The following is an 11409-nucleotide window of genomic DNA, read 5'->3' on the forward strand; positions in this document are numbered from 1 at the left end:
CTCTAATTAAGCTTTTCTTTAGTTCTGTGAATATATTTATAATGGCTGCTTTGAAAATCTTCATGTTGAACCCAGTACTCTCACAGCTTTTTTTTTTATTTTTTTTTTTTTGGTCCACTTTTTTCCCCATTCATGGGTCATACTTTCCTGAATCTTTGCATGCCTGGTGATTTATTGTTGGAAACTGGACATTTTCAATTTTAGGCCTGAAAGGATTATTACTGAAGGCACAACAGCACGATAAGAGAGAACGTGTGTGATAAAGAATTTGATCAAATATCAAGGGTGGAAAGCTACCAGTGTAGAGAATTTTTGCTAAACTGACCTACAGGACTCTTGCTAAAACTGGACTTAAGTAGGAACAACAAGTGTGCCCCCAGCTCTGGGCCTATTTGAGAAGAGATGTCAGAGGAGCTTTTCCAGAGTTAGGTCAAGAAAGAAAGTCTTTGTCAGAGGCAGAATGCAAGAAGGGCACTTCTGCCTCTCCAACTTCACCAGCTCAGGACTTAGCCTCCTCATCAACAAGCACTGGGAATAAGAAGAAAAATGCAGAAGTCTTGCTCCTTCAAGAACAAAACCCCTCAGTCTGAGAACTGAGAAAGGAGGTTAGCTCTATCTTCTTGGCTACAGAAGTCTGCAGGGGCTTACCCTAGTTGAGCCAGGATAGGGGAAGGAGCAGTCTTGGTGCAAATGCCACAGATGCTTGACCTTTCTTGCAAGTTTTTAGTAAAATAACTAGAGTGAAGGCCCAAGTGAAGGCTTGACCTTTCTTACAAGTTATTTTACTTTCTTATAAGTTTTCCTAAAAAGATGTTTCCTCATTTGTTTGCCTTTAGGACTATTTCTACAGGGTTTAAAAGATTGCTTTTAAAATGTTTCCTAGTGTTACTGAGAAGTGGGTCAGTCGAGCTCCTTACATTGTCATGGCGACACTCAATCTCCTACTGCAATTCTTCTGATGTTTACTTTCAACTTTCCTTTAAATTTGGTTATTGATTGTAATTAGTTTTCATTTCTGTTAGTTTAGTTGCACAAAAGTTAAAAAAACACTAGATTTTATTGGGGCAACTATCTAATAATAGTTTTATACATAAATGCAAATTGTAATTAAAGTATAGACACACGAGGAGCTTAAGTGTCTCAAATTATGGGAACCTTTCCATCTACAGAGACGGTCTTGCATTTTTTAAAGGTCTTACATTAATGGATAAGAAGGCAGATAATAAACAGATTTTTATGTGACTTATTAAATTCAAGTATATATTTCTATTCTGATGATCAGATTTTAATTTATTTTTTCCCCCTCAGGTTTTAGGTTTTTTGTTTTTTCTGGTATTGGGGATTGAACCTGGGGCTCTCTACTACTGTGCTTCATCCCCAGCCCTTTTTATTTTTAAATTTTGAGATGGGATCTTACTAAACTGCTGAGGCAAGCCTCCTGCCTCAGCCTCCTGACATTCCTTGCTGGGAGTATAGGCATGTGCACTGCACCTGGCTCAGTTTTGGTTTTTAGAACACTGCTAAATTATTGTTTATTCATTCATAAAATATATTTAGTGAATACATATTACATGTGAAGCATGTATCTAGATGCTAGAACCACAGTAGTGAACAAGAGCAAACAAAATCATGGATCTTTATGGAGGTTATATTTTAGCGACTAAGATAGATAATTTTATATAGAAATGCTACGAAGAAACAAAAAGCTGAATATTGACATAGAAAGTGATAGATAGTGAGGATAAGAGACTATTTTTGAAGTATAGATTAGAAAAGACCTCTAAGAAGGTATTGAGTTGAAAATTGAATGAAACATGAGACGAACCATATGAATATCTAGAGGGAGAATGTTCTAGGCAGAGGAAATAGCAAGTGCAAAGATACTCTGAGGTATAATAAGTAAACATGTTTAAGGAAGGCAGGAATGCCACTGTGACTATAGCATAGTAAAGAAAGAGTATGTAGAGAGAGACAGATTGAAGAAGCCAACAGACCCTAGATTATGTATGACTTTTAAAGAGATGGATTGTAGTCTAAGAATGATAGGAAGCTTTAACAAAAATTTCAGAGGGGTAATTACTTAATCTGTTACATGGCCTGTTAATGAGCTAATGCTTCCTTCTCCCACTTACTCAGCAACATGAGCCCTCACTCTGATTATTTTACTAAGATTTGTGTGACCATGTTGAACTTGTTTGGGTTTCTTCTGAAAACACGCTGAACTTTCTCTTGGCCCTTACTTGAAATGTTTATATAGCTTCTGCTGATATTCTTCCATAATTTTATATATCTTAAAAGGGTCATTGATATGATACCTTATAAAAGTGAGCTTGAAACCATCAATAACTTCTTAAAGAAAATCTCATTTTAGATGATTAAAATATTTGTGCTAAAAAAAGATTTGAGGGCTGCGATTATGGCTCAGTGGTACAGTCTTGCCTAGCATGCATGAGGCACTGGGTTCAATCCCCAGCAACACGTTGGGAAAAAACAAAACAAAACAAAACAAGAAACACAAACTAAATAAAGGTATTGTGTCCATCTACAATTGCAAATATTTTAAAAAAAGATTTGAGTAGATATATCATCAAAGAAGAGATACAGATGACAAATAATGATATTCAGCATCATTAGTTATTAGGTAAATGCAAGTTGAAACCACTGTGAGATACCACTATATACCAATTAGATGGTTAAAACAAAACCCCCCAAAAGAAAAAAAGATGAATGCTGAGTACTCATGAGGTTGCCAGGCGCCCTTTAAAAAATTTTTTTTTTTTTTTAAATTTTGAGACAGGGTCTGGATAAATTGCTTAGGTTGACCTTGAACTTGTATCCTCCTGCCTCAGTCTCCTCCAAGTATCTGGGATTGTAGGCATGCATCACTGCACCTGGCAGGCTTATATATCTGTAAGATAAATTTCTAGAAGTGAAATTGCTGGGTCAAGGAGAAGATACACATTTGCAATTTTGATAAATATTAGTAAATTGCCATCAACTAGAGAAGTTTTAAGAGATTGTCTTTTCTTTTTTATATACATTTATTTTATTTATTTATTTTTATGTGGTGCTGAGGATCGAACCCAGGGCCTCGAATGTGCTATGCAAGCACTCTACCACTGAGCCACAACCCCAGCCGAAGAGACTGCCTTTTCAAAAACCAATAAAATGCTGCCTAGTCATAAGACTTTTTCTTCTTCCCTCCTAGTAAATGGAATTAATCCTTACACTTCTGAGCTTTTGTAGTTGTACTTTGCTAATGGTATTCATTACAATCTGCTTTGAATTAGAATTATTTGAATATATTGAACTATTTGCAATTCCCCAGTGGGGTTTGAGTTGCTTTACTACATTAAATAAATAAGGTGATTGAATTTCTTTGACTTGGTATTATTTCTTTGATTAGTTACATTAAGATTTATCTAAACAGCTGATCTCTGTTCAACTGGATTTCAGTCTTAGCAGAAGTCAGGTCAGAGCTAGGTCAATGATACTTGGAAAAGGGAAAAATCTCCTGGCCTTATCTTGGTTAGAATCCATCATAGGGAAGTCTAGTTGCCTAATTAAACTGGGCATGAGGTTGCAGAATGTGGTAATAGATCCAGAGATTTTCATCCTGCCAATTATTAGATAGAAAATAATTGGACAAAATTGCATGCTACAAAAAACAATTTTTGTGTTAGCTGAGGGCTATGTAAGTTAATGAACAAAAATAATACAACCTTTGCTGGGCATGGTGGCGCATGCCTGTAATCCCAGCAGCTCAGGAGCCTGAGGCAGAGGAGGATCAAGAGTTCAAAGCCAGCCTCAGCAGAAAGCTAGATGCAAAGCAACTCAGTGAGACCCTGTCTCTAATAAAAAATAAAATAAAAAATAGGGCTGGAGATGTGGTTCAGTCGTCAAATGTCCCTGAGTTCAATACCTGGTACCCAAGAGAAAAAGAAGAAAAGAAAAGAAAAATACAACCTCTGAAATGTTATTTACTGAAAACTATTGATAGTAGCCTTTCATATATCCTTTTAGGTGTTTTTCTTCTAGAAAGAGAAATCTTTGACCTCAAGAGTTTCATTAACCAAGTTGGACTATTAGATATTGTTCCCTCCCTCCCTCCCTTCCTTCCTTTCTTCCTTCCTGGTGTTGCTAGGAATTGAGCCCAGGGCCTCACACATGCTATGCCAGCACTTTACCACTGATCTATATCCCTAGCCCAAGATATTCTTGTTATTCATGTTGTAGGAAAATGTTGAGATCTACTAACTATGATTGTCAATAACTGGCAGCTAAAACAGTGAAGGAGATTTTAAGAGATTGCAGGAACTTTTGATTACTAAGACATGTTATTAGAGATTATTTTGAAATAAAGTCTTGAAAAAGTATTTAAAGAGAAAAGAAATGAGAATAGACAACCAGCTTGAATAGATTAAATATAGATTACAAAAATGAGTAAATGGAGGAAGAACACTTCAATTGTTTACTTTACTCTTATGCTATAGCATATGACCAAAATGATTCTAATAAATGAGAATTATCTTTTTTCTTTTTTTTTTTTCTTTTTTTGCCCCTGCCAAGTTGCTGGGGATTGAACCCAGAGCCTTGAGCATCCAGGCAAGCAGTCTACCACTAAGCTACATCTCTAGCCCAGGATTTTAAAAATAACATTTATTGTAGTCTTTTTCTACTAAAAGTAATACATATTGAGGAAATTTTGAAATTATTGGGGAAAAATCCACTAACAAAAATGATTGGCTGTGATCCTTTTCAAGTTTGTCAGTTTTCATATTGAAATATAGTGCTATCTATGACTCTTCAGGGCACTGACTTGATCCCTATAAAGCAGTAGAATGATTTTAAGTTGAAAAATCTTACTTTGATGCCTGGTTTTATTGCTTACTGAGATTCAGAGACTGTTTCTATGTTTGTAAAATGAGCTGGACAGAGTTTTCACAAAGAGTTTATATCCTGTGTAATGAAAGAAGATAGGCAGTAAATTAAAATATAAACAGACAATATGGTAAAATTATAAATAAAATTGATTTCAGTTAGTAAAAGGTGTTATTAAAAATATAGCAGAATATGATGCAGCTAGGCAAGGTGGTGCATGATTGTAATCCCAGCAACTTGGGAGGCTGAGGCAGGAGAATCACAAATTCAAGGTCAAAGTCAGCCTCAGCAACTCAGTGAGATCCTGTCTTAAAATAAAATATAAAAAGAGCTAAAGAGTTGGAGATATAGTAAAGTACCCCTGGATTGAGCCCCCCCTGCAAAAAAAAAAAAAAAGAGTAGCACTTAAGCAGAGTCTTTTCTATGGAATAGAAGAGATAGCCATGGGAGGCATGCAGGGAGATGACATTTTAATAATAACAAGTGCAAAGTCTTGAGCTAGAAAGAAAACGGTGATAGAAGAAACCTATAGTAAATCTGTTGTGGAAGAAGGCAAGTGCTAAATTATGGAAAGTCTTGTAGGCTAAATAAAGTGTTTGGACTTTATTCAAAGTTGCACTCCTCAAGGGCCAGTATCAGGTATTCGTGTTTTACTTTATTCCCAGTACTTGGTACATACTAAGTAACCAGTAATTTGAATTTTTATTGTGTAAGTTGCATACATAGGTAAGGTACAAATTGCTACTATCTTTGGATTACATTTGAATGAAATAGCCAAGATATAAAAAGGTTGGCATCTGAGGTTTTTCCTTGTGGTCTTTTTAAAAAATATTTATTTTTTAGTTATAGTTGGACACAATACGTTTATTTTATTGATTTATTTGTGGTGCTGAGGATCGAACCCAGGGCCCCGAATTTGCTAGGCAAGAGCTCTACCGCTGAGCCATAACTCCAGGCCTTCCTTGTGGTCTTACTATATATATTTATAATCAGAGCCTGTTATTACCATGATGCTTGGCATCATTCTGGTATATGAAAACATTTAATGTTTTCTGAATGTGCAGAGTTGAATATAGGTCATAAATGCCTTTGTGTGTGTGTGTGTGTGTGTATGTGTTAGGGAATCCAACCTAAGGCTTTTTACTGCTGAGCTACATCCCTAGCTCAATGCCAACACATTTTAAAATGAAAGTAGAAAAAAAAAGAACTGAAATAAAATTAACAAAAACATCAGTTTTTTAAAAGGTGTGATTTAGAAATACTCTATCTCTAATTTTCTATAATTTCATAACAGAAAGTTATAGTGTTTTATTGTGATGGTAATGTACAAGTTTTCTCCATGTTTTTATTGGCTCAGGTGTACTAAACTGTTGCTATTTGAAGTTGATTTATTATTTTTGCTTGGCTTTGTTGTAGCCTCGAACTGTGGCAGGCTTTCGAGGGACAGTTCGTTATGCATCAATCAATGCTCATCGGAACAGGGTAAGTATCTGAACCAGAGTCATGTCTGTGTAAGAATGCTTATGGCTTGAATCAGATTACTTCTTCACATTACAGTACAAAGGTACAGAAAGTGCTTGGGAGCAGGAGATCCCTTTTATAGCTATAAATCTACCTGAATGCTAGTTCTAATTCACTTTTTGTGTGGCATTAATGGTAAAATAGTTCATAATACTGATGAATGGTAAGGTGTACAGTGGATAAAAGCAGCGGAATAGAAAATAAAATTGGAGCCAAGTGAGGTGGCCATTACCAGGGACTGGGTAGGCTGAGGCAGAATGATTGCGAGTACAAGGCCAGCCTCAGTAACTTAGCAAAGCCATTTAGTGAGACTGTGTTTCAAAATAAAAACTAAAAAGAGTTTGGGATGTAACTCAGTTGGTTAAAGGCCCCTGGGTTCAATCTCCAGTATAAATAAATAAGATAAGGTTCTAACATGCTTCTTTCTCTATGACCCTGATTTGATAATTGCTTAAAAAAATACATTCCATTTCTATTTTTATTGCTGTTTCTTAATCATAAACTTTTAATATAGTTAATGTCCAGACAATACTTGTTATTTCAAAACACTTGAACTCTAGTCACTGTTTTATTGATGTGTTCTACATTTTAATCCTTTGTTAATATTTGCTTCAGTTCTTTGAAGAAATTATTTTACTCTCTTCTTGTTCAGTAATTACTATTGAGAAAATCTTGGTCAATTCAATTGTTGCTTTGTATTTGAATACTTTTGACATCTCTTCTTTGGTATCCTGTAGATACACTAAATGAGTCTGTGTGAATTATTAAGTATTTATTCTGTTTGGGATTTAATTGTACTTCCTCAATCCAAATTTCCATGTCTTTCATTGATTCTGGAAGATTCCAGATTATTTAGGTATTCCATCTTTCCCTTTCTCTGTATACTCTTTTCCTCAAATCTCTAAATTTATGTATGTTAAATCTTCTTACTGTGTCCTCCATGCTTCTTAAATTTAATTTCAGGCTTTCATTGAGTTAATTTCTGTCATTTTAGTTTTTATTTTAGATGATCTTTTTTGATCCCTTTTCAAATCTGGTTGTTTGAATATTGTTTGTTTGTTGATAGAATATGTTTCTCATGACTTTGATTCATTTTTTTCTTCTTTTTCTTTCTTTCTTTCTTTCTTTTTTTTTTTTTGGTGGCTGTACTGGGGATTGAACCCAGGGCATTCTGCCACTGAGCTATATCACCCCCCCACCCCCCGCCCTTTATTATTTTTTGAGACATTGTCTTGCTAAGTTGCCCAGTCTGGCCTTTAGCTTGGAATCCTCCTGCTTTAGCCTCCTGAGTCCCTGGGATTACCAGGTGTACCACTGCACCTAACTCATTTAAACATTTTAATGTCTTGTTTCATATTCTGTGTCCTGTAATTCCATTTTCATACCTGCTGCTGGGTATTGAACCCAGTAGTGCTCTACCCCACTGAGTTACATCCCTAGCCTTTTAATTTTTTATTTTATTTTAGGTATTTATTTTCTCTTTCAGGTGCTGGGGATTGAACCCATGGGTACTCTACCACTAAGCCCTGTTTTCCTTTGTTTATTTTGAGAGAGGGTCTTGCTAAATTGCTGAGGCTTGCCTAGAACTTGCCATCCTCCTGCTTCAGCTTCCAGAGCTGCTGAAATTAGAGACATATGGGCTACCATGCCTACCTTAGGATATTCTTTATATAAAAAAATTCAATATGTAAATATTTCCATATAGATTGCTGTATAGCTACGTAGATATAAAGATATATTTACCAGACAGTTTTATGGGAAATTCATTTAAAATTTTACAACTTATAAAATGAAACACAATGGTTAGCTCTTCAACAATAATACACTCAGAAGAACTGGTAATGTAATGTGACTGAATTCTGTTTTGTTTATGAAGGAAATGGGAAGACATGATGACCTTTGGTCCTTATTCTACATGTTGGTCGAGTTTGTGGTTGGTCAGCTGCCTTGGAGGAAAATAAAAGACAAGGTAATTTTGAAAACAGTGATGTCAATTTTGATTCAAGAAAGAAAAAATTACTCTTTAGTAGGCATTTTATTGAAAATGTACTTACTGAACATTACATAACATGTACATGTATTTAAACATTCATAGTACCTCATTAACATGTATAATTTTTTGTTTTTCTATGTCAATTAAAATGTGAATTTAAATTTAAAAACAAGAAAATACTTATACTTACATATAAGACTTAAAATCTTCAAGTATTTTTTCCTATATCTCAATATGTATATTTTTCTCTTTGTGAGCTGATATAATTAATATTATTACTATTTTTTGTTTTGTTTTTTGGTAGTACTAGGAATTAAATCCCAGGGGCACTCTACCACTGTACTACATCCCCAGCCCTTTTTATTTTTGTATTTTGAGACAGGACCTTGTTAAATTGCTCAGGCTGACCTCAAACTTGAGAACCTCCTCCCTGACCTTTCTGAGTAACTGGGATTACAGTTACTATGTGCCACCCTGCTGGCTAATGTTATGACTTTTTTTTTTTTATGTTCATAGAGAAAAGACACTAATGTATCACTACAGTCATTGTTTCTGATTTGATTTATAGCTTTTCTTCTCAGTATTTTTTTTTTTTTTTTGTGGTGCAGTGGGTGCTGCTGGGGATTGAACCTAAAACATGTTGAGAACATGCTGTATCACTGAACTATACCCCTAACCCTTCCTTCTTTTAATTTCACTGATTCTCTCTGTTTTCCTAAGTCAAGTGAACTTTTAGTTTTTAATTGTCACGTTTGATATCAAAATTATGAATGTGTTGATAAGGAAAAATAGACTGGATTTAAGGTACTCTTTTGGAGATTATTACATTTGCTGATGCAGTATTCAGTGTTACTCTTGATTCTGCATAGTTTTTTTTTTTCTTGCTTTAAAGCACAAGGCAGTAAGCTGTTAGTAAGAGCTCCATTCTTGCTTTATAATTACCTACTATCATATTCCCTTGTACATTCCCTTGAAATTATTACTGAGGGACTTGTACTGCTATTGCATAGCTGCCAAGAGAAATTGACTCTGGTTTCTTTTCTCTTTACTTCCCAGGAGCAAGTAGGCTCTATCAAAGAGAGGTATGACCATAGGCTCATGTTGAAACATCTCCCTCCAGAATTCAGCCTCTTTCTGGACCATATCTCATCTTTGGATTATTTTACAAAACCAGACTACCAGGTAACTATCTCTGTGAGTTCTGTGGGTTAATTCTCCTTTCTCTCTTAGTCTTTGTCTTCACTCATTGTACTTTGAAGATGTTATAAAATAAGTTTGGAGGGGACCCTAGAATAATACTGTTTTATGTAGTCTGAGAAATGTGATGAAATTAACTGATGATGAGTGTGGGTGTCTCTGTGTTTCTTCTGGATGAACCTACTTCATTTGTTTTGTACCAGATTTTACTGTTCCTGATGTAATTATCCTAGTGTATGGAACTGCCAGTCATTCAAATTATGTAAATTCTATAGCTTATCTGCTGATAAGAAGGAAATATCCGGCTAGATAATGTATCTGCCAAGGGCTTGAGGGCTGCTATGCTATGGGACACTAGTCAGTGAATTATTTCCTTAGAGAATCAGTTAATCAGGTGAATTTATTTGCACCTTCTAAGGATTGACTAGATTTATCACAAATTGCATCCCAAACTCCATCCAGCTATATTTCAGAAGATTCTGTTACTCTTAGGGAGAACTTGGTCAGGGATTAATGCAAAATACTTTCTGCCACTGAAAACATACATGAAACCACACATATATTAATTAATAATAACAACATGTACTAGTATATCATTTTTATTTACAAAGGGAAACACAGACTTTGTTACCTGTTAATGGAAGTGCTCAATTCTTTTTTTTCCCCTCCAATAATGGGGATGGAATTCTGGCATCCTCTATCACTGAGCTATGCCCCCAGCCTTTTCACTCCCCCTATTTAAAAAGTTTTGATATAGGGTCTTGCTAAGCCTCAGCCTCCAAGTAATTGAAATTGTAAGTATGTGCTAACATGCCCAGCAGAAGTTTTAAATTCTAAAGTGGTATCAGTGACCAGTCAAGACACTAGGAATACTTATAACACAATGAATTTATTTGCACATAGTAATTATTTCTCTGTGAAATTGCAGCCTTTTAATAAGATATACAGGATTCAAAGAAGAGAGGCAACAATAACTTTGGATCCTTCAGTGGGTATGCCTATTTGCATTATAAACTGTAAATAGACTGTCTACAAATTGAGAAAATACATTGTACTTGGGTTGTTTTGGAATGTTTCTTATATTGTCATTTTATTTCTGTTTTCTAAAATGTAGAGAATTTACATTACATTACTTTTAACAAAGTAATGAAATTATATCTGTTAGACTAGATTCAAGAGGAGATGAAAAATGTTCCAACTTGCCCATCTTGGATGCTAATAATTTTATTGACAAAGGTTGTTGGGAGTATAAGAGTTTAAGGATTTTGATCATTTTTGCTTCTTAGTTAGGCCTGTAATCTAAAGAATACTATCATATTTACCAGCTAATGTTGGAAACTTACAACTAAGTTAGCAAATTATTATTTTCAAGTTTTTCATTTGGACATTCTGTTCTTTTTAAAAAAAATGTACTCTTCATCATTATTATTAATTTTTTGTGGTGCTGGGGATTGAAACCAAGGCCTAAAATGTGCTAGGCAAGTACTCTACCACTGAGCTATAAACCTAGCTCATTTGGACAATCTTTAAGGAACTCCTCTATCACTTAATAACAGAACAAAGTATAATTATTTTCCTATGTTTAGAAGAGAGAAAGCAGGCATAACATTTTCTTTGTTTCATAGAATTTATAAATAATCTGGTTCTTTTGTGCTCTCTCATCTTTCAAAGCAATGAATGGGAACAGAAAACAGGTGGACAAGAGAATGATAACTGGGAAAAAGATATTGATGTAAATTCTGATGGCTGATATAAGTGAGACATCAGGTCCAAAAATGTCTAGGCTTGTCTTTTTTTTTTTTTTTTTTGTACCAGGG

At 34.8% G+C, this 11409-nt stretch overlaps 1 protein-coding gene across 8 annotated transcripts in view; it reads left to right on the forward strand.

Annotated features, from left to right (window-relative positions):
* Positions 1-11409, forward strand: part of Ttbk2 (tau tubulin kinase 2) — a 149650-nt gene that overhangs the window by 106960 nt on the left and 31281 nt on the right. For all 8 annotated transcript variants that reach the window (XM_015480757.2, XM_048793452.1, XM_048793453.1 and 5 more), the window contains 3 exons: positions 6298-6363; positions 8279-8371; positions 9452-9577. In XM_015480757.2, the coding sequence (XP_015336243.1) occupies positions 6298-6363; positions 8279-8371; positions 9452-9577 (285 nt within the window). The remainder of the gene's footprint in view (positions 1-6297; positions 6364-8278; positions 8372-9451; positions 9578-11409) is intronic.

The sequence above is a fragment of the Marmota marmota genome, unplaced genomic scaffold (genome assembly GCF_001458135.2).
Source record: "Marmota marmota marmota unplaced genomic scaffold, marMar, whole genome shotgun sequence".
Classification (NCBI taxonomy): domain Eukaryota; kingdom Metazoa; phylum Chordata; class Mammalia; order Rodentia; family Sciuridae; genus Marmota; species Marmota marmota.